Source organism: Halichoeres trimaculatus, unplaced genomic scaffold (genome assembly GCF_033239565.1).
Source record: "Halichoeres trimaculatus isolate MK-OKI-2021-1 unplaced genomic scaffold, fHalTri1.1 fHalTri1_scaffold_13, whole genome shotgun sequence".
Lineage (NCBI taxonomy): Eukaryota > Metazoa > Chordata > Actinopteri > Labriformes > Labridae > Halichoeres > Halichoeres trimaculatus.
The window spans coordinates 34224722-34249541 of NW_027437191.1; the positions used below are offsets into that span (position 1 = coordinate 34224722).

The window sequence follows — 24820 nt, forward strand, 5'->3', positions numbered from 1 at the left end:
AATAAAATAAAACAAAATAAAATAAATAAAATAAAACAAAATGAAATAAAATTAAATTAAATTAAACAATATAAATAAACTAAAATAAAATAAAACAAAATAAAACAAAATAAAACAAAATAAAACAAAATAAAGTAAAATAAAATAAAAATTAAATAATAAAACAAAATAAAATAAAAATTAAATAATGAAATAAAATAAAATAAAATAAAGTAGTGGTTGAGGTAAAGTCACTCTGCAGATAGGGCGACCTGTTGAAGCTGCCTGTACAAAACACAGGAAGCATCATGAGGCTTCAAATCAGGACAGTGACACAGTCTGACTCTGAGGCCCTGAAAAAAACATGACTTTGTTTTTTTCTATGATTCCTTTTCTTGTCCTATTTATCTGCAGCAGCACGGCATAAAAGAGAAACGTCAAAAGAGACTTGCAAACATCCAGCTTTTCCCTCCCCTTCCTCAAACGACCTCCTGATAATTCAGGACATTAGGTCTCTGAATTCTTCATAACTCAGCCTTAAGACGTCGTCTACCTCATAAAGACGCTCTGAGGATCAAGGAAGAAAAACTCTGTGGTATCACATTTCTCTGTTCATTTCTCTCTGTGGGATAAATTGTACATAAAAGGATAAAGCCAGGACTGAAAAGATGAAAAGTTGACCTTGTTTCAGAGATTTTTCTGAGAACCAGCAGGCTAATTTGATTTGTGTGCTGCGGAGCGCGCTCTCTGAGCCTCATTTACAAACACGACATCACTTCCTCCTGATTTCTCCAGCAGAGACGTCTCCGTGACTTCCCCTCCAGGCCTGAGACACGCTCCACTCCATGAAACACTCAGAGACTCCTTTGGAGGATCACACTGTACCGTTTGAGCGTACACGGAGCCGAGGAGGCAACTGTTGTTCTCTGAGAAACGGCGCCCGTTGATGTGCAGCGACAAAGTGCTGCAGCGAGAGGAACAAGAGCTGCGCTCAAACAAAACAGGTACACGGGTAGAGAGGGGGACAACTCTGGGTCCCACGTGTGTTCGGCTGACACAAAGTGAAATCAGAAGAGAAGGGGAGGCTGGGGGAGGAAGAGACAGAGACAGACACAAACAGGCAGGTAGACAGAGTGAAGGAGGATGAGGAGGATGAGGAGGTCTGGGCAAAATGCTGAGGGAGTGGAAGTGGCAGGAAACACGAAAGAGTTTTTTAATATGTGAGTGTGATCCAGGAGGGACCGGACTACCTGCAGGAGTTTCCATCTCATGTTGAGCTGGTCCAGCTGCCTGGAGGCGGTGGAGGAAAGCTGGATGTCTAACGGGGCCAGCTCTGAGGAAAGCTCATTGACGTTTCTGACATCCTGACGTAACGGGGCGATCTCCTCTCTGAAAGCCTGGAGGAGGAGGGATTCAGGGATTTAAGGTCAGATAATGTCACACCGGAGAGAACTAACAAATAAACTTGTATTACAAAGACACACAGACATATTATTATTGAACCAAAAGGAAAAAACTTTATCCTGACTAAAACAGTGACAGAATATTCATTTACAAGGATTGCAGAATGCATTTGTGCGGAAGCCCATTTTCACCAGTGACAAAAAAAAATTAAGTCAAAATAATGATATGAAAAGTTGAAATTATAAGATTATTTTGACTGTTTAGCTCAGAATTAAGATTTTTTATCTCATAATGACTTTTACATCTCATAATTTTATCCAGTTATAGTAAGATAGAACGTCAAAATTAGGTGATTAAAAAGTAATAATTATGAGATAAAAAGTTGAAATAATCAGATAAGTAGTTTCAAAAAAGAAAAAAAAACTATTATATAAAGTCATAAATATGAGATAAAATGTCATAAGTAAGAAATCAATTCAAAGTTGAAATACTGGTATAAAAGTCAAAATAATGAGTTCAAAAAGTCAAAATCATAAGATAATAAAGTTAATTTTGTGAGACTAAGTCAAAATTATGAGAAAAAAATGAGGAAATTATGCGATATTTAGTCCAAATTATGAGATTAAAAAAAATCAAATTAGGAGATGTGAAAGTCATTATGAGAGTAAAAGTTAAAATTATAAGGAAAAAGATTAAATTGCGAGATAAAATGTCACAATCATGAGATAAAAAATCAAAATTATTGGGAAAAAGTTGAAATGATCAGATGAGTAGTTGCAAAAAAATAAATAAAATTCATGACATAATAAAGTCATTAGTATGAGATCAAATCAGAGTTCTGAGATTAAAAGTTAGAATACCTGCAGGGTTCCTACAGCTCAAGGCAAGTTCAATTCAAGACTTTTTAAGACTTTTTTAATGACGTTGGAAATCAAATTTAAAAACAAGTCGACAACAAACCACAATTGAAACAAACAAAACTAACAAACAAAAACACCACATGAATTACCCGGGTTAGAGGCAACTTTAACCCAATATTTATGTTACATAAAACATCACTTTTTACCTCTTTTTAACCCCATTTTTACAACTTTATGCCTATTTTGCCCCCATTCATCTTTTTTGGCCACTGTCAACCATTTTTGGAATTTTTACATAGTTTTTGAAATTTTATTTCAAATTTAATTCTCAATTTTGCTGCCATAATCAATTTTCCTAAGCCACTTTTGGACTTTTTTGCCAATTTTTCCTCATTTTTTTCTCTCTCCAGGAACCCTAGGTAGAACCAAGACATGTGTCTGCTTTAAAAGTTCCTGGTGCAACCTCATCACTGTTTTGTTGGTTCCACTATTGTGATTATGTGATGTTGCCACGAGAGTAAATCAGGAAATTATTTAGAAAAATAGATAAATGTTACTTGATTTTTTTTTTTACTTCAAACTAACATAAATCTTACCACAATCTTACCAATTCAGGCCTTATTTTTAGAATTATGAATTCAGTGCCTTTTAAGACTTTTCAAGGATCCGCGGGAACCCTGACTGGGATAAATGTCACAATTATGAGTTCAAAAAGTCAAAATTGTAAGACTACAAAGTCAATACTGGGAGACTAAGTCAAAATTATGGAAAAAATGAGGAAATTATGAGATAAAAAAATCAAAATGTGAGATGACAGTCAAAATTATGGGATAAAAAGTAAAATTTAAAAGAAAAAAAAGTTGTAATTATGACATAGTTTCCAGGCAGAAACTTTCCCAAAGACAAAGCAGTAGCTATACTCTGAGGTTTTCTCAGCTGCTGTTGAATATGATAGAGAAATGGATTGTGGGTACATTGAGACACTGTGTCACTGAGAAACAGGTTGAGTGTTGCTGCAGTTGTTGATGGTGAAGTTGTTGATGTCAAAATTAACAAACAGTTTCTCCGTCAGTCCCAAACTCATGCAGCCAACACTTTTGGTCGAACCACCTGTGACCAGACACTGAGCAGACTCTTCAAGCTGCTCCTCAATAAAAGCTGCCACCTCAGACACATCAGTTTTCAACTTTTATCTCATATTTATGACTTTATCATCTCACAATTTCACTTTTTATTTATTTTTCTTTTTATTAACTGGCAGAAATGGGCTTTGATACTCCTGTCACCCCAGAACATAAAAAGTGATGAAATGTAATACTCAGTATCTGCGCTATCTTAATATCCGCACTGCAATTACAATTTTATCAAGCATCTCATTTAATTGTCATTTATCTCACATGTAAACTCTGTCGACCTCATAATCTCTGATTGGAGATAATGAAAAAAGTTTGAAATGAAGTTTTGTTGAGCGATGATTGTAATCTAAAGTGTCAACACCAACTCAGCCAGCGCCTGCACACTTCGTCAGAGTGAAATCTAATCTTAGACACTTTTATTAAATCTGAAGCCTACATGACATGGATGTAGAGAGGTATAATTGGCCAGAGTGTCGATACCACGGGGAGGCAATCAGTGAGACGTAAGGTTGTGTAACAGACAGTCAAATGAAAGCAAGCGTGATGACTTCCTTTCTGTCTGCGCCACCTGCGAACATGACTCCACTATTTTTAGTTCTTCCTTCTCAGAGACGTTCTTATGTGTTGTTTAATGTTTATTATCAGGGAGCTCCTGTCATTTTCCTGCTTGTTAACCGAATGTGTTGCTTGTTTTTAGCTCCGGAGAAGAAAAATAAATCCTCACATGTGATGTTGAGGATTCACAAACAAACAGGGCAGACTAATTAAACGTGGATCAGGCTCAAAGAAGAAGAGTTTGGTTCCAGAAATAAAAACAGAGAGGCGTGTGAACGTCTCTGTCACTTCTTAAATTAACTATGGATGTGCAGATTTCAGCTGAGTTAAATTAGAAACGCTCTCCATAAGCTACAGAATCAAACTTTCCACTGTCTCCATGGAGAAAAACTCCTGATTGATGGCGCTGTGACCCACCGCGGTTCTGTCGATGTGGTCCTGCAGAGAATCGATCAGCAGATCCCCCACGGGCTGCCAGGTAGCCTTGGCCTCCTCCGCCCGGGTCAGCCGCAGGTCCAGCTGATCCATGGAGCTCTGCAGCTCCTGGAGCTGCTCCAGGGCTCTCTCCACCTGGCTCTGCCAGCCGCCCATGTGTCCCTTCAGACGCTCCCATCGCTCCCTCACCTCGCCCGTCTGCTTGCGGATGGCCCGGGCCAGCCCGCGGGCCTTCTCCTCAGGGGTGAGGTCTGGAGGAAGAGTAGTTAGTTATCAGGCAGGCATAGACATTTTTCTCCTCTTTCATTTCTTTTTAATCTTCAATTACTCCTCCTAATACTCTGGGAAGATTATTTCACCCAAATATCAGAAATGCAACCCTAACTGGTCTGTGCAGTTACGTTCTGAGACACCCTCAGGCTAAGTGGATATCAAACAAACAAGAGAGCCAATTTGTATATTCTTCAAATGTAAAAAAAAACTTAAAAAGAAAAAGCATTACAACCCCTTTTGAAGAAACACTATTGATATTTGGTACAGGGCACATCAACATATTGGAGATCCTCCTCTCATCTCTTATATATAACCCCCTACACGGGTTAACGCCTTTATAAGGATGGTAAGCTACTTACGTTTAATCAATTATGTCAATCGTATAACATTTCTTCAAACTCAAGTAAAACATTTCATAATGTCAAAACAAAAACATATCATATTTTAACTGCCATTGTCTTATTTGGAGATTCTTACTCTCCAAAATGCAAAAAACTGAAATTTTATCAGGTGTTTTTGTCTTATTTTAAGGAAAAATGTCTATTATATTTGATATGAGCCACATTCAACTGACCAAGAAAAGTCTTTTTTTTTAAAGTTATTCAAAGACAAAAATGAGGTCTGAATTGCTTGAAACAAGTAAAAAAAAAAGTCTGCCATTTTAATAAAAAAAATTCTCAAAAATTTGCTTTAAACTATAATATTGCTTTAGTACAAGGAGATTTTCAAGAAATATGGTCATCTTTAATTAAGTGTATCAGACATTACAAAGCCAATTAACGTAAAAATGATGCTGTGTTGTCATTGAGTTCCTTGTTGCTTATTTATTTATCTTATTCTACTACTTTATTCATCACTATATTTGTAGTACTGTATCTTATTTGGGGGATTATGTTGTCAGTTTAAATGTATAATTTTCTATTCTGTTATTCTTATTAGGGTCCTCTTACGAAGGGAGAGGACACTTGTATTTTGTCCATTTCTTTCTTCTTCTTCCTTGTCTTCTTAGTCCCTCCAGTCTTTGAGCCCTAATATGACTCTAAGCATACCAAAATGTGCTCTCTAGCGCCACCTAGGCACACTAAAATGTCTTTCAATATCAGTATCTGCAGACACCCCTGACCTATCTTAAACAGGAAGCCGGCAATTTGCCTTTCAAAGTGAAATCTGGCCGAATTTGTGGCCAGAAACAAAAGTTATCTTCTCCTTGGCCGTACATGGCATCGGCTTGAAATTTGCTCAGATGCCATGTACGGCCAAACAGTTTTTGAATAGCGAGCCCTCAAAGTCAGTGAACTCTAAAGAAGCCCAATCAGCTCCCTCTATTAGAATGAATGGGAGAGGAGGATCCAGCTCCAATCAAGCTGCAGCAGTTAGGTATCTACACAAAAAAGGTAAAAGTGATACAGCACTGTTTTTTGTTTGGGGGAATTATGTCCTCAGTTTATATGTATTCTTTATGTAGATTCTATTATTTGTTATGAGGGTCCTTGCACTAAGGTACAGGACACTGTCGTATTTCGTCCATTTCTTTCTTCTTCTTTTTCTTCTTCTCTCCAGTCTTTGAGCCCTAATTTGACTCTAAGCATACCAAAATGTGCTCTCTGGCGCCACCTAGGCACACTTAAAGAGCTCTAAATGGCAGTAGGAATGTCGTAAAGAGATCAAACCAACATCACAATGTTCTTCTAATTGAGACACACAGATTATCTGCAGAAACCCCTGACCTATCTCAAACAGGAAGCCGGCAATTTGCCTTTCAAAGAAAAACCTGTCCGAATTTGTGGCCAGAAACAAAAGCTATCTACTCCTAGGCCGTAAATGGTATCAGCTTGAAATTTGCACAGATGACAGAGTGGGCCATGATTAATAAAACTTATGTACAACTTTGTTGTTTCTCAAACTGTTTTTGAATGACGAGCCCTCAAAGTCAGTGAACTCTAAATAAGCCCTTTCAGCTCCCTCTATTAGAATGAATGGGAGAGGAGGATCCAGCTCCTCACAAGCTGCAGCAGTTAGGCCTCTACACAAAAAAGGTAAAAGTGATACAGCACTGTTTTTTGTTTGGGGGAATTATGTCGTCAATTTAAATGTATACTTTATGTAAATTCTATTATTTGTTACGAGGGTCCTTGCACTAAGGTAGAGGACACTGTTGTATTTCGTCCATTTCTTTCTTCTTCTTTTTCTTCTTCTCTCCAGTCATTGAGCCCTAATTTGACTCCTAACATACCAAAAAGTGCTCTCTGGCGCCACCTAGGCACACTTAAACAGCTCTCAATGGCAGTAGGAATGTCGTAAAGAGATCAAACCAACGTCAAAATGTTCGTCTCATTGAGACACACAAATTATCTGCAGACACCCCTGACCTATCTCAAACAGGGAGCCGGCAATTTGCCTTTCAAAGTTAAATCTGGCCGAATTTTGGGCCTGAAACAAAAGTTATCTTCTCCTTGGCCGTACATGGCATCGGCTTGAAATATGCTCAGATGACAGAGTGGGCCATGATTAATAAAACTTATGTACAACTTTGTTGTTTCTCAAACTGTTTTTGAATGACGAGCCCTCAAAGTCAGTGAACTCTAAATAAGCCCTTTCAGCTCCCTCTATTAGAATGAATGGGAGAGGAGGATCCAGCTCCTCACAAGCTGCAGCAGTTAGGCCTCTACAAAAAAAAAGGTAAAAGTGATACAGCACTGTTTTTTGTTTGGGGGAATTATGTCGTCAATTTAAATGTATACTTTATGTAAATTCTATTATTTGTTACGAGGGTCCTTGCACTAAGGTAGAGGACACTGTTGTATTTCGTCCATTTCTTTCTTCTTCTTTTTCTTCTTCTCTCCAGTCATTGAGCCCTAATTTGACTCCTAACATACCAAAAAGTGCTCTCTGGCGCCACCTAGGCACACTTAAACAGCTCTCAATGGCAGTAGGAATGTCGTAAAGAGATCAAACCAACGTCAAAATGTTCGTCTCATTGAGACACACAAATTATCTGCAGACACCCCTGACCTATCTCAAACAGGGAGCCGGCAATTTGCCTTTCAAAGTTAAATCTGGCCGAATTTTGGGCCTGAAACAAAAGTTATCTTCTCCTTGGCCGTACATGGCATCGGCTTGAAATATGCTCAGATGACAGAGAGAAACAGTTTTTGAATGACGAGCCCTCAAAGTCAGTGAACTCTAAATAAGCCCTTTCAGCTCCCTCTATTAGAATGAATGGGAGAGGAAGATCCAGCTCCAATCAAGCTGCAGCAGTTAGGCCTCTACACAAAAAGTAAAAGTGGTATAGCTGTAAAAATGATATAGATGGATTCCTGACAAAATTCACAACAAAACTATCTAATTTGTAGAGAGATTTGGTCAATTTCACTCCTGAGAGGGCAGCAGTTGGTGATGATGTCACTCACTGATTGACAGTTCAGTGCAGCTGGTCATGTGACTCACTGAATACATTGTACACGCTGCTATTTCTGGCTGTTTTTTCCTGACACAACCTGTTCACATTTCTTTGACATTGTAAAAGGTGGCTCCAATCATTTAAAACCAAGGATTGAAGAGACGCCTTTCGTATTAGTATTTCTGTCTCCCCCTCCTGCAAATGACTTTCTTTTGTTTGCACATCCTTTGTTTGATTTCAGCCTCAGCAGCAAAAACTCGAGATGATGAGGGAGAAGAGAAGGGCGAGGGGTAATAAAGAAGGAGGAAAAATGGATCTCAATTACAGAGCAGGAGGAAGAAGTGGCAGTGAAAGACACCCTTAAGAGAGGGGAAGAAAAAAGAGTGAGAGACAGAGAGGAGCAGGGGAATGAGGAGGACAGGAGAGGTGAGAGGACGGGGTAATTGTGATGGATCAGAGAGGGGGAGGGGGGGAGTAAACTGCTCCCTGAGTTCCCATTTCAACCACAGAGAAAGATGAGCCGCTTTTATGAGTTCTTAGGTCTCATCCTGTGGGGTGTGACAACATTACACTCTTCACCTGTTGCACCTCTGCAATACACCCCCTGTGCATCTCACTTGCTCACACACACACACACACACATTTGGGTCAAACATCCAAAAGCAGATACACAGTAAAAAAATATCAAAGAGCATGAAACAAATAAAAAACGAGTCAGCGTAGTGGGATAAAGAGAAAAAATAACGTAATAATCACTGAACAATGGTTAGGATGTAACTGCAGTGTCACTCTGAAAAAAAAACAAGAATCCATCTCTTGTGATTAGCCGGCGAGCGCAGCCTCTGATCTTAACTCTTTAATCTATTTATACAATGAGGAGACGCTTTGATATCAAAGATCACAGACAACAAGCCTATCAGAAGGGGGCTCTGAAGTCCCGCCACGCCCCTACACGGCGCCTTGAGTCGCTTTAATTATTTACACAGTAGAGTTTGGGTTTGAAGGGAAATGTGCTGACTTCACCGACGCTTCCTCGCTGCATCCCAAACACACTGAGAGAGAATGCTGAATGAGTCCCTGCATTTTTAATTCCCCGCTCCTCTGATAAGACGCTGGTACCACCACCGGATTTGTTTTCAGTGAATGGTGTTTGGAGGACACTTAACCTCAAAACGGGAGTAAATAAGTCTTTAAAACGACCGATTTGAGAAAAACAAGCATCTCCTGGTGTTATACTGAGTGAGAAACTGCTGATATGACACTTTCCAGCTGGTTAGAAAGGCGTCTTCAAAAGTTTTCAGGTGACCTCGGGTGGAAGACGTTGAACATTTAATCAAAAAGTTTCCTTGGCTTCAAGTACAGCTGAGGGCGTTTGCTGCTGTCTCTTCTTTTATTTCCTATAAGCTCTTTACTTTATCCTCTCTAATACAGGAAGAAACAGACCAAAAAGCTTTCTATAGTGCAATGAAGTCCACTGCATGGTGACTCAACTCTGGTCACAGCACAGTACAGCTGAATTTAAATCTGGCTGAATTTTGGGCCTGGAACAAAAGTTATCTACTCCTAGGCCATAAATGGTATTGGCTTAAAATTCACTCAGATGACAGAGTGGACCCTGTTTTACAAAAGCTATGCATGAATTTGTTGTTTTTCAAACAGTTTTTAAATGACAAGCCCTCAAAGTCAGTGAACTCTAAATAAGTCCAATCAGCTCCCTCTATTAGAATGAATGGGAGAGGAGGATCCAGCTCCACACAAGCTGCAGCAGTTAGGCCTCTACACAAAAAAGTAAAAGTGGTACAACTTTTAAAAGGACATGGATGGATTCCTGACAAAATTTACTACAAGAATATCTGATTTTTAGAGAGATTTAGACAATTTGGTCAATTCATACCTCAACCCCTGTGATGATTGCTCAGTGCAGTGAAGTATCTACAAGCGTCCACTTTAAGAATCAATAAAAGCTCCAGTTTTACAACAAACTGATGCTCTGAGGAAGAGAAGTGTCATGGCACTTAAAGGTTTCCCTTAAAGTAATGAACTGTTTTGGTCTAAACAAACCTGTCTTTGGCTGCAGGTTCTTGCGAGGCTCTCCAGGACCCTCGATGGGCTGGTCAGCGAGGAAAGTCCGGGCTTGGTCCAAAGTGCTGATGACCAAGTGCTCACGTTCCTTCAGCTCTGTGCGGATCGCCTGGAGAGGAAAAGAAAGGATGGAAATAAACATGTGGAGATCTAAAGATATGAGTATATCAGAAAGTCATCTTAAGTTATCTTGTGCACATAAGTTAGAACAGTCATACTTTGCCTTATAAGAGTCCCAACTAACAATTTGTTCGAGATAAGAGCCGTTCCTCAAACAATTTTTTGCTTTAAATTGAGCTAAAAATTTGGCGAGCCAGCTTCAGATACCCCAAAGCTAGTTAGCACAGCAAACGTCAGAGTGTCTGCCGCAACATCCACCAGGCATCCCTGGTCTCACTCATTCACTTTAGCATCAGTGTTGTGCTTGCAGTTATTTTGCAAAACTCTCAGACTTTATTCAAAAGAAACACCCAGAAAAAGTTGCAACAAGGCGAGCGACAACCCGATTCGATGACACTAGCCAAACTGATTTCAGAAACATCTGGAAAGAGAAAATGAAACAGAGCTTACTAGGCAGGTATTTATCGAAAGCACTTAAAGACGAGAGGGGCAAAAAGGGGAGAAGTGAGCAAATACGTCTCAGTTTTGCCTTTCTCCTCTTCAAGTCACCAGATCTCCAGGGTCAGTGCTGCAGCTGCATTATCATCGATGAAACCAGATTATTGTTGTACATTCTACTGTGTTGTGTTTTTACAAAATGTTCTGAATTTATAATTTATTTTTCTTATTTAAAAACATGGAGCAACTTCCAAAGTAATTTTTGCTGATTTGGGTGGTCTAGAACAGATTTCAATTGATTTCAATGGGGAAAACTGATGTGACATACAAGTCATTTGAGCATCAAGCTCGTCATGAAACAACTAAAATCCATGATTAAAGCCACTGCTATAGCTTGTTGGTGCAAGGTATTATGTCACACACACAGGAAAATATCTTATGCATGAAAGTTATAATCCAGTGCATGTAATTTGTTAACTTGTAAAAAGAAGTTTGTGCACAAAAGTTATCTTGTGCTACAAAAATTGTCTTGTGAATATGTTGAGTTATTATCTTTTACAAACATTTTGTTGTGCAAAAAAAGCATATCTTGTGTAGGACAGTTGTAATCTCAGGCAGAGAAGTTCGTTTTTCAGTTTGTTTTTTAGTTTTTTCTTTTTTTTAGTTTTTAACACTTTATTTGTATAATATTTTCATTCTTACTACGGACATTGATGGTAAACAAAGTAAAACAAAATAAAATAAAATAAAATAAGAAGATTGGTACATTTTTCAATTTATTTACATGCATACAACGTCAACATATAAAAAAATAAGTATGCAAAAAACAAAAACAAAACAAAAAATAATAATTTGATACACAAGTTGAAAAACACATTTTGTCAAAAATAAAATAAAAAGAAAAGTTATCATCTTGACTACTAAAGTTATCAACTAGTAAAGTGGCCTTGGTAATATTTCCACTTGGATCTTTAACAGCTTGTTAGCAGATTATTATCCTCCTTGTGGGACATGCTAAGCGAAAAAAAATAATTAAATCCTCTTGTAACATTGCTTCTTAAAAAAAAAAAAAAACACCTTTGCACAGTCCAACTGGAGTCTAATTCACAAAGAAAGAGCTGAGACATCTTTGAGTATTTGTACACCTTCTTCCTATGCTGGTATCAGTAACACCCACAAATCAAAAATCAGTCAGAATCAAACAGAGGAGACAGTCCGGTTATTTACGATGACTAAAATAAGAATAAGTGATCTTAGTGAGAAACAGCATTCAGAAGCAGAGTTTATTCCAGCTCAGGGTTTCAAAAGGAATGACTAATTCATTTCCTCTGCAGGTATGTGTATGTTTAACTCCCGTCTCCTGATATCGTCTCTGCAAATGAACTCAGAATGAACCTCAAGTATTTGGAACGAGGTGTTGTGCCCAAATCGCTGCTCCTCTTCCAGAGTATTCTCCACTAATCAACCAGTCCTGCTTTAATCAGCTCTCACATTCATTACACCACACACAACAGGCTCAATCACATGTGCTGGAGTCTGACTGAAGAGCACGGCCAGATGTTCACGTTCAGCTCACGGATGGGATAAACAACACGCTCTGCGGCTAATTAGGTGATCGCTGCGAAACAAAACACTCTCCTCTCTGATCAGTTTTCCCCTCATTAAGTGGAAAAAGAGGAGGAAGGAGCGTCAGCGGGATAGAGACCTGAGAGCAGAGCGTGGAGGGTGAAGGCCGGGGTACGGGGGCACTTTCAACCTGTGGCTCTGGACCCTCATGTGGCTCTTTGACTCCTCTGCAGTGGCTCCTTGTAGCTTTAAAAATATTATTGAAATAAAGAATAGTTATTTTTCTTCCAGAGGGTATTGATGATTAAAGACACTGACACTAAATAAAATCCTGTGTTAACATTTGGTTGAACTAAATCTTCATCCCATCTGTCAATAAAGCCTGCCACCGCTCTACTTCACCTCCTACAACATCAACAGCCCACCAACTTTCCATCCACCTGTGGCTAACCTCAAGTTTTACAGCCCGTATTTAAACTTTTTGTTTAAATAATAATAATAAACGTTATTTGAATTGTGAAAAAAATTTAATTCTCTCTATGGCCTTTATCAGAAAAATCAACTTAATTTTGTGGCTCCAGCATGACTTTTTCTCTGTTTTTTTTTTTTTTTTTTTAAAGCGGGGGGGGGGGGGGGGGGGGGGGGGGGTTAACTTTCACAAACATTTCATTCAATTTTTGTTAAAATTTCTTTTTTTTCTTTTACAATATTTGCATTTTTAGATATTAATTTGGATAATTTTTTGGGAAAATAAACAAAAACAATATTTTATTTTATTTTTTTAAAATTTTTATAAAATTTTGAAATTTTGAATTTTTTTTTTTAAATTTTGCCAGTTGTTCTAAGTTTTATATTATTATTATTATTTTTAAAAAAAGAATTTTTTTGGACATTTTATTATTATTTTTTTTTTTGCAATTGTATTAAAAATGAAAAACTAAGACATCACATATGTCCTTTCATAAATTCCCAAAACTTTTTGATTGACCATTCATTTGATCTCAACTATCTATAGATTTCTATACACTTTATTGTCTTTATGGTGAAGATAAAGTAGATTTTAATTGACTTTAATCCAGCTGAGCTGATGTAAATTGGCTCTTATAAAAGTAAAGGTTGCAGACCCCTGTGATAGACAGAGGGAGTGAGGATGGCGTGTAACAGCATAATTATTCTCCTTTTAATAAAAGCGTGACCCCCGGGGGGGCTCATTGACTATCGGAGTGTGTGATTGCCTTGGGAGGAGGGGATGTAGTCTGCTGATACTGAGAGGTAACTTGATTAGATGGGACGCTTTGATAAAGTTTCTCTCTTATCAGACAAGTTCAGCGAAAATTGAGACGCCAAAAACTCCTCATGCACATCGACGGAGACGCAGATGACAACGCGCTGGGTTCAGCTGGATGGTATATACAGCAGAAGCTTCCTCAGAGATAAGAGGAGGAGGAAGGTAGAGAGATGGAAGTCTGAGCTCAGCCTGGAAGATGTAAACGCTGTTTTTTTTCTGCTCTAGTTTCAAAATAAGCGCTGGATGCAGAGGAAGTTTCAGTGAAAGTTGGGTTCACTGAGCTGCAGTGACAGTTTCACAAGTTCCCTCGAACACAGCGTCCCTCTGCAGACAAATTAAATCACCCCCCTGCTAATAAACGATTTGCTCCGTTCGGCTGATTTCCTCCCCCGATCTCAGCCAGGAAACATAATAGGCAGGTAGCTGGGAGAGATGCAAACTAAATAAGAGTGGATTGAGGAAGAGGAAAAGAGGAGTGAATGTGGAGCGCAGATAAGGAAGAGAGGAGCTGGATCCGCTCTGTGATTTGCTCTCAGAGTCTGGCTCATGTTTGGTGGAGGCTTAAATCAGGATGTGGAGGGGATCAGACTGGGCGTGAGCGTGTTGACTGAGACACACTCTCTGCATGTTTCTGACTGTACAGCAAGAAAAATAGTTTGATCTCAGTTTTTACTGCCCAGAAAGTTTTATACCACACATTTAAGATTAAAAATAAGCAGCAGATAGTTTCTGAGAGCCTGTTTGGTAACCAGTGTCACTGAGAGCTGGGTGATTATTCAGCTTTTGTGAAGCGAACTTAAAATCCCTGTGAGGAGTTTCTCAGTGATCCTGAAGAGTCTCTCTTCTAGATGTCTGCCTGATCCTAATCCAAACTTTAAAATGAGATTATCAGCACTAAAATAAGTTATTCCTGAATGCTACTTCTAAGCTTTCTGATTGGAGTCGAGCAGGACCAAGAAACACAGAGATCTGAGATTTTCTCTGCTGAAAACGATTTCTGTGATTGATTTAGTAGTGATGGTGGACACTGGAGCCTAACTGTCAGACAGAAAAAGGACAGAAGAGCAGAAGAAAGAGAAACAGGAGACAGATAGAACATAAGCTAAAGGCTAGCGCACAGGCTAAAAGGCAAAAACAACAGCAAGACACTAAAACACAGGCTAATGGCTAAAACAAAACCAATGGCCTAAACATCAGCGTAAGGCTATAACACCAGCTAAAGGCCAGAACTTGGGCTAAAAGAGAAAACATGACCTTAAGGCTAAAACATTAGCTAAAGGCTCAAACACAAGCTACAGGCTATAATACGATCTAAAGGCTAAAGGCTAAAACAACAGCAGGACGTCAAAACACAGGCTAATGGCTAAAACAAAACCTAAGGCCAAAACACGAGCTAAAGGCTCAAACATGAGCAAAAGGCAAAAAAAAAATGGGCTAAAGGCATAAAACATGAGCTTAAGGCTAAAAAATTGGCTAAAAGCTAAAGCAAGAGCTTGTAACGCTCAGCCCAAACCTCGCCTTACATCGGGGAAAAAAAGGGGACTCCGTGGGCGCAAATAGTGTATAATAACTCTCTTTTTTTCTTTAATTTACACAATCTCAGAAAATAATTTTATAACCCCTCCCGTTTTTTTTTTACAACTAAATAACACGCCCCCCAAATCAGTATAAACCAAAAAAAAATTACAAAAACCCTTCACGCGTCAGCGTGCGTCTCCGTCATAAAAAAAAAACTAAAAAGAAGCACAAAATAACCCTCAAAACCAAGACTTCAAGAAACAGAAAATATCCCCCAAGAACCCTCTAACGAAAAACAAACGTTCACCACCATAAGTCCAATGTACAATAGTTTTTTTTTTCCTTGTTCTTAACAAAAAAAAAAAGATCCTCCTTCGCCTCCTGCCCCGAAGGTTTGGGCTCTTGAAACACAACGTCACCGCAAAAAGGAAAAATAGTCCAGCAAAAAGAAAAAAAAGATCGATCAAAATTAAAACTCTGGTATACCAGGAACAAATTTGAAAAAGAAACCACAGCAGCGACCTCACCCAGGTCCGGGAGGGATATTCCACGGCCACGCGCTCCTTTGTCCTTTCCCGGCGGGGACGTCCGCAACCCGAGGAAACAGCCCCACAGCCGGCACCGCAGCTTAACGTCCGTTGACTGTAATCACCAGTTTTCTGGTATTGATCATTTCCTGTTTTTTTTTCCTTTTCTTTTCTTTAACCCCCGTTAGTCCACAGTTTCTCTGCGCGTTCCTCCGGCCCCTGATTCTCTCGACACCTCCCGGTCCTCCACACACACACCTCTTCCCCCACGCCACATCCTCCCTTTTATCAACTTGGCTTCTAACATTATTTTTATTGCCCTCCTCAACTACTATTTGTACAGGGACTTACATCAGGCCTCCTACAATGAACTAAGCCTACCTTTTTTTTCCTTTACTCAGTTCATTTATTTTTCTATCATTTCCACTCATTTTTTTTTTCCATCACGGTGACCCTGTCACAGTTCCCCCCCCCCCAGCCGAAGGTAATGGAGGCTGAACCCCAAAATATGGCTTTAGGTTCACTATGTTGACAGTATCCACCCTTTTACTTTGGTCATTCCACTGTACTATGTAGTTTATGGGGCCTAACTTTCTCATCACTGTGGCTGGACCTGACCACTTGGGCGCAAGCTTTGATGAGAACTGATCAACAGCTTTTGAAAGTGGGTGAGAGCGAACCCAGACCTGGTCTCCCGGCAGGAGCTGTGCACCTCTCCTGCGGGTATTATAATACCTGGCTTGTCTAGCCTGACTCATTCCCACTTTCTTTCTGACTTCTTCTGACATTTTTTGTTGTCTTTCAAGGAGCTGATAAGGCGCCTGCTGGGGTGAAGGCGGTGGACTGACCAACCTCTCTAATGGACCTTTGAGAGTTCTACCCAGGGCGAGCTCTGCAGGAGTTCTACCTGTAGTTTCATGTCGTGCCGCATTGATGGCAAAGCGGAACTCTCTGATCCACTGGTCCCAAGTGCTGTGTTGGTTTCCCACATAAGAGGCAATCATGGTCTTAATTGTGCGGTTGGATCGTTCTGATAGATTAGCCTGGGGATGATAGCTCGTTGTAAACTTCTGCGTCACGCCCCAGGCTTTACAGAGACTCGCCATCTCGTGGCTCTTAAACTGTGGACCACGATCAGAGACCACCTCCCGGGGAACACCAAAGCGGGTGAAAATCTCATCTTTTAGGATGGTTATGACTCGCTGTGCCTTGCTGTCCTTCAGGGGAAATACTTCAACCCACTTGGTGAAGTAGTCAACAATGACCAACAGAAATCGGTTCCCTGTCTTACTGCGGGGAAAAGGTCCCATGAGATCTATTCCGAGTTTCTCCCAAGCACTCTCAACTGTGGTTGACTGCAAAAACCCGGCTGGTTTTTGGTTTTCAGGCTTGTATGACTGGCAAGTATGACAACACCGCACATGGTTCCACACGTCCTTCCGGACTGTTGGCCACCAGGCCACCTCCAGGATCCGCAGGAGGGTCTTTAGCCTGCCAAGGTGACCACTTAGTGGATGATTGTGAAAGTACTCAAGGAAGGCCGGTACCAAGCTCTTGGGAACTACTAGTTGGAACTTTTCGCCATCATCCTTGACTGGTGACTTTCTATAGAGCAGTCCCTGTACCATTGAGAAGCTTACTCTGCCGGGCCTACCAGGTGTTGCAGCGCTTTTCTCCATGTCCCTCACTTCAGAGTCTTTTTCCTGTGCTCCCCGAATCTCAGCCAAAGTTGTTGGGAGGTCAGAGGTCCACCTGGAGTAATTCACAGCAACCAAAGCTGGGTTTTGAATTCCTACTCCTCTGGACAAGGCGTCAGGCACAACATTTTGCAACCCCTTCCTATAGCAGACCCTAAAGTGAAACTGCTGTAGACGTAGGGTCCACCGTGTTAGGCGGGAGGAGGTTTTCGGACAGTTAAAGGCCCAAGTAAGAGCAGAATGGTCTGTATACACAGTGAACTCCTTCCCCTCCAGGTAATGTCTCCACTTTTCTACTGCCCACACGACAGCCAGACATTCCTTTTCTGATGTGGAGTAATTGCACTCCGCTCCTCTCAGCCCCCTGGACGCATAGGCTACCGCCTTTTCTCCTTCACTAGTCTGTTGCACCAGCACTGCTCCCAGGCCTACATCACTGGCATCGGTGTGTACCTCAAATGGGAGTGAGTGATCAGGCTGTACTAGGACGGGAGCCATGACCAGAGCTTGTTTCAGCCGATCAAAACTTTGCTGGCACTGTTCTGTCCAAACCCATGCCACGTCCTTCCTGGTCAGTCGATGCAAAGGGGCCGCAAGGTCTGCAAAGTGAGCAATGAATTTGTGATACCACCCTACAAGCCCCAGGAACCGCTGCAGAGATTTCACATTGGTTGGTGTGGGATAGGATGACACAGCTTGTGTTTTTTCAGGGTCCACCTGGACACCCTTACCCGAAACCAAATGACCAAGGAACTTTAACTCCTGGCAAAAGAAGTGACATTTCTTGATGTTGAGGGTAAGGTTCGCCTGATGGAGTTTCTTCATCACTGCATGCAGGTCTTTCAGGTGCTGTTCTCGTGTAGGGGAGAAGATGATTACATCATCAATATACACGAAGCAGATTTTCCCCCTGAGGTCTCCCAGTACCTTCTCCATCAGGCGCTGGAAGGTTGCACCTGCATTCTTCAGCCCAAAAGGCATGCACCGGAACTGGTACAAACCCACAGGGGTGATCACGGCTGTCTTTGCTTTGCTTTCTTCAGACATGGCGACTTGCCAGTACCCAGACTTGAGGTCCAAGGTACTGAAGACCGTAGCTCCATGTAGTGACTCCAGCAGGTCATGAATCAGGGGCATGGGATAAGCATCTTGTTGTGTCTTGGCATTTAGAGGCCGGAAATCAACACAAAACCTTGGTGACTTGTCAGGTTTGGGCACAAGGACCACTGGTGATGCCCAGGATGACTGTGAAGGCTCGATTATGCCATCCTTAAGCATTTGCTCCACCTGCTCTACAATGATCTGCCGTTTGTAGGGTGACACTCTGTATGCTTTGCACCGGACGGGCCTTTCATCTGTGGTGTAGATTGTATGCTCTTCTACAGAAGTTTTCCCTAGCTTGCCTGAACAAACCTGGGGCCAAGCTGTAAACAGTTCTCTTACTTCAGGAGAAAGCTCTGCAAGATCAGAAAGGGGGTTGCCTTGAGCGGGCTCTGCTTCTGGTAATGGAAGGGCCATAATAAGACTGACAGTGGACCTAATATTGTCGGAGGGCTGATGCATGAAAGGATAGAATGTGTACCCTCTGGGACCCTTGACTCCATAAACCCTGTCCCCTAGATTAATGATGGTCGAGGTCTTGGTGAGAAAGTCTAGACCTAGAATAAGGGGGAACGCTAGGTTGGCATCTGCAATGATGTACGTCTCCAGTGACCACATCATATCATGCCAGTTATACAGAAGTTGTATTTTGCCTAATGCTCCATGACATGTTTTGCCATCAGCCAGGGCAAAGCTCTGGTTGTCACTGGGCTTTAACATCTCACCTTCCTGAGCTATCTTCACCCACTGACTGTGTCTCATAAGTGAGTAGGTGCATGCTGTGTCAAAAACAGCACTGCACTGGACACCTCTGACTCCTATCGGGACGTGTAAGAGAGAAGGGACAGCTTTCTTTCCTTGCTGCACTATAGTGACTACATCAGCCGGTTTCTTGGAGGACCATTTTTCTTGAGGTTTCTTTAACATTTTCCCTTTTGCCTTCTGCTGGTCTACTTTTCCCCAATATTCTTTTGCTGCAGTGCAGTCTTTCTCTACCAGACTACCAATGGACACCAGATGCTCCACTGTGGTCACTGTGCCTCTAAGACACCCAGCTATTCTTGGATTACAGTTATTGAGAATTTTCCTGACTAGTTCTGCCTCTGTGATTTCCGGTTTCCATCTCAAACAAAGAGCACGATAGTCATAGGCAAAATCTCTCAAACACTGGTCAGGCAACTGTACCATGTCTCTGAGTTTTTCCTCTACCTCTGCAAGGTAATCAGGGGGCAGAAAAGCAGACTGAAAAGCCTCCCTAAACTCTAGCCAGTTGTGAACTTTTGACTTTGCTACACTCCACCAGCTATGAGCTGGCCCTTTAAGGACACTGGACAGGGCTCCTACCAGCTCTGCTTCACTCAAGGGGCGTACCGCCAGAAATGTTTCACACTGATCAACAAAATTAAGGACATCAGCTACCTCTCTAGACCCGCTGAAAGAGGGAAACTCCATGTGAACTGCTGGTTTAGAATAAATCACTGGGGCTCTGGCAGACTGGCTGCCTGAGGTGTTTCCTTGGCTCAAACTGGTAGCTGGAGGTGAGATCAGAGCTTGAGGGTGACTGCTAAAGGAGGCTGGAGTTGACGTGACTGCGGAGTAAGAAGTGGTCTGGGCAGCTCCAGGACAACCCTGTGGAGGAATGGCACCCTGCATGCATGGTGAGGGCAGATGGGAGACAGCAACCTTGGACACACATGAGGTGTTCGTGTTACTATTCGGGGTGAAAAGGTGTTGGTCCGTCGGATCAGGAGCAGCTTGACCCCGTGCAGATCGGCCATGGCCTGGTTGAAAATCAGATCCAGTCGGGAAGAGAGTCTTTTGTAAAGCAGGGAGGCTGGCGCGCTTCAGCCGTTCAAGCTCTGCTTTCCACTTCTCATCACGTCGCTGTAAACACTCCACCAGTTGAACCTCAAAATCTCTCAGTGTTGTCACCATGCGATGTTCCAGCACTTCCAGGCTTTTGTCCACATATTCTCGGAGACTTGCCTCACGGTTGATGGCGCTCCCTACAGAATCTCTAAAATCAGTCTCCAAGGATGTAACCTTCTCTATGACTGACCCTAACTCTGAGCTAATAGAGGCTAGGGCTGGAAGTGTGAGATAAGAAGATACTTCTCCCTCTTCATCCCTGTCATCGAGCTCTTCAGATTCAGACAAATAAAGTGAACTGATAAGTGAAGTCACCTCTCCTACCGGATCTCCTCTCGTAACCCATTCATCCCTTATCCTGTCAGTAGGATTCTCATTATCCTCAAACCCTACAGTAGGAGAAGACATCCTGGTTTCTGCCTCAGTATTATCATTTGCCCCATTGCTATCCAATATTCCCCCCCGTGGCTCCAGATTTCCATCAGCCATGTTTTTTTTTTTTTTTTAACTGTGTGTAATTGTAAATCTTTTACCTTTGCCTAACAAATAAATCATCAAAAACAAACAAACCCTGTTGTTTAAAGTTCAGTCTAACACTCTTTTCCTTTTAAGAGAGATCCCACTTACCTATCAAACAATTTCCCCTTTCCCCGTACGGGCCACCATATGTAACGCTCAGCCCAAACCTCGCCTTACATCGGGGAAAAAAAGGGGACTCCGTGGGCGCAAATAGTGTATAATAACTCTCTTTTTTTCTTTAATTTACACAATCTCAGAAAATAATTTTATAACCCCTCCCGTTTTTTTTTACAACTAAATAACACGCCCCCCAAATCAGTATAAACCAAAAAAAAATTACAAAAACCCTTCACGCGTCAGCGTGCGTCTCCGTCATAAAAAAAAAACTAAAAAGAAGCACAAAATAACCCTCAAAACCAAGACTTCAAGAAACAGAAAATATCCCCCAAGAACCCTCTAACGAAAAACAAACGTTCACCACCATAAGTCCAATGTACAATAGTTTTTTTTTTCCTTGTTCTTAACAAAAAAAAAAAGATCCTCCTTCGCCTCCTGCCCCGAAGGTTTGGGCTCTTGAAACACAACGTCACCGCAAAAAGGAAAAATAGTCCAGCAAAAAGAAAAAAAAAAAAGATCGATCAAAATTAAAACTCTGGTATACCAGGAACAAATTTGAAAAAGAAACCACAGCAGCGACCTCACCCAGGTCCGGGAGGGATATTCCACGGCCACGCGCTCCTTTGTCCTTTCCCGGCGGGGACGTCCGCAACCCGAGGAAACAGCCCCACAGCCGGCACCGCAGCTTAACGTCCGTTGACTGTAATCACCAGTTTTCTGGTATTGATCATTTCCTGTTTTTTTTTCCTTTTCTTTTCTTTAACCCCCGTTAGTCCACAGTTTCTCTGCGCGTTCCTCCGGCCCCTGATTCTCTCGACACCTCCCGGTCCTCCACACACACACCTCTTCCCCCACGCCACATCCTCCCTTTTATCAACTTGGCTTCTAACATTATTTTTATTGCCCTCCTCAACTACTATTTGTACAGGGACTTACATCAGGCCTCCTACAATGAACTAAGCCTACCTTTTTTTTCCTTTACTCAGTTCATTTATTTTTCTATCATTTCCACTCATTTTTTTTTTCCATCACGGTGACCCTGTCACAAGCTGAAGGCTAAAACACAAGTTACAGGCTAGAACATGAGCTAAAGGCTAAAACAAAAGCTACAGGCTAGTACATAAGCTAAGACCAAAACACAAGCTAAAGGCTAAAACACAAGCTACAGGCTAAAACATGACCTGAAGGCAAAGACAAGAGCTAAAGGCTAAACATGAGCTAAAGGACAAAAAATGGGCTAAAGGCCAAAACACGGGCTTAAGGCTTTGACATGAGCTAAAGGCTCAATCATTAGCTAAAGGCTAGCACACAAGCTATAGGCTAGAACATGAGCTAAAGGCAAAAACATGAGCTAAAGGCTAAAACACAAGCTAAAGGCTTAAATGTGAACTACAGGCTTAAACACAAGCTAAAGATTAAAACATGAGCTCAAGTTCAAACAAAAGCTACAGGCTAGTACATGAACTAAGGCCAAAACACGAGCTAAAGGTTTAAACACAAGATACAGGCTAGTACATGACCTGAAGGCAAAGACAAGAGCTAAAGGACAAAAAATGGGCTAAAGGCCAAAACACGGGCTTGAGGCTTTAATATGAGCTAAAGGCTAAAACATGAGCTAAAGGCTAACACGGCACTGGGCTGTCAGCGCTGCACATGGATAGCTACCAAACTACCGTATGAACTGACAGTTAACTTGTCGTCATGTAAGCCTACGCATATGTCACAGCACCAGGTTGCAGATAGCGCTACATATAGCCAGCTACAACATTAGCTTGATGTCATGTGTCAAAGCGTAGCTCTACCTAACTGTACTGATAAATACCTTACTTCCTGGCATTGTATCCAGTAAAAAATTGACTTGAACAAAGAAAATTTGTTCCAAAACAAACACGACAGGTTAAAAGTCACATCTTTACAACAGTGTGTGTGACTCCAGGCCAGAAGGTGGCGCTGCAGTCACATTAAAACAGATCCTCCTCGGAGCAGCCTGAAGAAGCTGAAGCTGGATGTAACGGTTTTATCTGCATGTCTTAATAAATGTTAAACTCATGTCGGTCGTGTTCCTTTGAGATCAGACTGGCTTCAAAGTGACTCAGAGTCACAGACGGTTGTAACAACACATGTCCCGTCTCTCTGTCTGTTTCCAGCCACTGGGCGCCCCAACAGTTCAGACACACGACAACAGCAAAGACCTGTTCACCCCGACATGCAGACAAGTCTTTCTGGTGAAACTTCAACACCTTGGTGTTATCAGAGCGCCTCACGGGGACACACTTTCTGAAGGAGATGAGAGGTAAATATCAAACACATGTTCTGCTTTCAGGTGGAGAAAAAAGCAGTTTTAGTAAATCCCTGCCGGCCTACGAGTGATAAGACATGACTGTGCATGTCAGAGATAAAAACAGGCAGGTCTTCTTTCTGCTCGTCTGCCTTTCTTTTCTTTTTTTCTGCACGGTGCATTAGAAAAAGAGAGTACCACTTTATTTTTAACATCCATCTTTAAACCAAACGTGATTTGACCTTGGCTGTGTGTGTGTGTGTGTGTGTGTGTGTGTGTGTGTGTGTGTGTGTGTGTGGCCGTGAGCGTAGTATACTCTTATCACCCTGTGCCCTGTGCTGCCATGGTGATAAGATACCATCACAACACTTTGGAAAGCCGTGCCAAACATCCCTCTTCCCGCTCTCAAAAGCCCTGATATCTCTGCCTCTCTGCGTTATTACTGAACCCCTCATCTTCTTCTTCTTCTTCTTCTTCTTCTTCTTCTTCTTCTTGACAAAAAATAAATACGCCCCCTGAAAAGAAAGCAGCACAATACAGCTGCTCTCAACATCACAAAAACACCTGACGGAGGCTGAGAGAAGCCGAACAATGGAGGCTCACCCTGATCCAAAGACCAGGAAACCTGGAACCTCTAACTCAGGGGTCTGCAACCTTTACTTTCATAGAAGCCTTTTAGCCTCACCTGGATTCAAGTCATTCAGGAGCCACAAAATCTACTTTATCTTTACAATAAAGTTTAAATAGTGAATAAAATTCTATTGAGTTGATATGTAAGTAATAATTATCTAGAAGAGACGTTTTTTTAAATAATACAACTGCAAATGTGATTTCTCAGTTTAACATTTCAAAAAATCCCTCCCCCCCCAAAAAAACAAAACTGAAAAATGTTTAAAATTCTCTTTTTTTTTCCAAAAAAAACCCATAAATAAATAAATAAACTTAAAAAATTGGTAAAAAAAAATGCTTAAGGCAGAAAAATAAGAAATATTGAGATTTAGAAGAACAAAAAAAATGAAAATTCTAAAAATTGCAAATATTTTAAAATATTTTGAAAATTTAACAGACTTGCTTAATTTGAAAAAAAGACACATTTCCAAAATTTGCAAAATTATAAAAAAAATTGTGCAAAAGTTTAAAAAAATTGCAAAAGTAAAAACAGAAAGAAATGGAAATTAAACACTTGGGAATTTTTTCAAAAATTTTAGAAAATTCTCAAATGTGTTATGTTTCAAAAATATAAAAAAAAAATCAAAAATGTCTCACAATCACATATTTACTAAATAAAAAAGTGAAATATTTGCATAAGTAAAAGAATAAAAGAAAAATGGAAATTCAAAAAAAAAAGAAAAAAAAAGAAAAATTCAAAAAAAAAAAAAATAATAATTCAAAAATGTATATTATTTAAAAAAAATGTGGGTTTTATTTTCGAAAGTGTTTGAAATTTCAAAAAGAGAAGCAAGCAAGTTGGCAGTTGAATTATCTAGTGTCAGTGTCTTTAACTATTAATACCTTCTGTTAGAAAAATAAAAATTCTTTATTTTAATAATATTCTTTCAAAGCTTCAAGGAGCCACTTTAAAGGAGTCAAAGAGCCACAGGTTGAAGACCCTTGGTCTCACTCAAAGATCTTGGGAACCTGAAAACCTTTGTCTGAGC

The 24820-nt window shown here is 40.8% G+C and overlaps 1 protein-coding gene across 1 annotated transcript in view; it reads right to left on the reverse strand.

Moving 5' to 3' along the window:
• The window catches only part of utrn (utrophin), a 326192-nt gene that overhangs the window by 105006 nt on the left and 196366 nt on the right, over window positions 1–24820 (reverse strand). Inside the window, exons 58-60 of the mRNA XM_074685643.1 lie at window positions 10104–10233; window positions 4352–4620; window positions 1230–1376 (exon numbers count right to left, since the gene is read on the reverse strand). Coding sequence (XP_074541744.1) covers window positions 1230–1376; window positions 4352–4620; window positions 10104–10233 — 546 coding nt within the window. The remainder of the gene's footprint in view (window positions 1–1229; window positions 1377–4351; window positions 4621–10103; window positions 10234–24820) is intronic.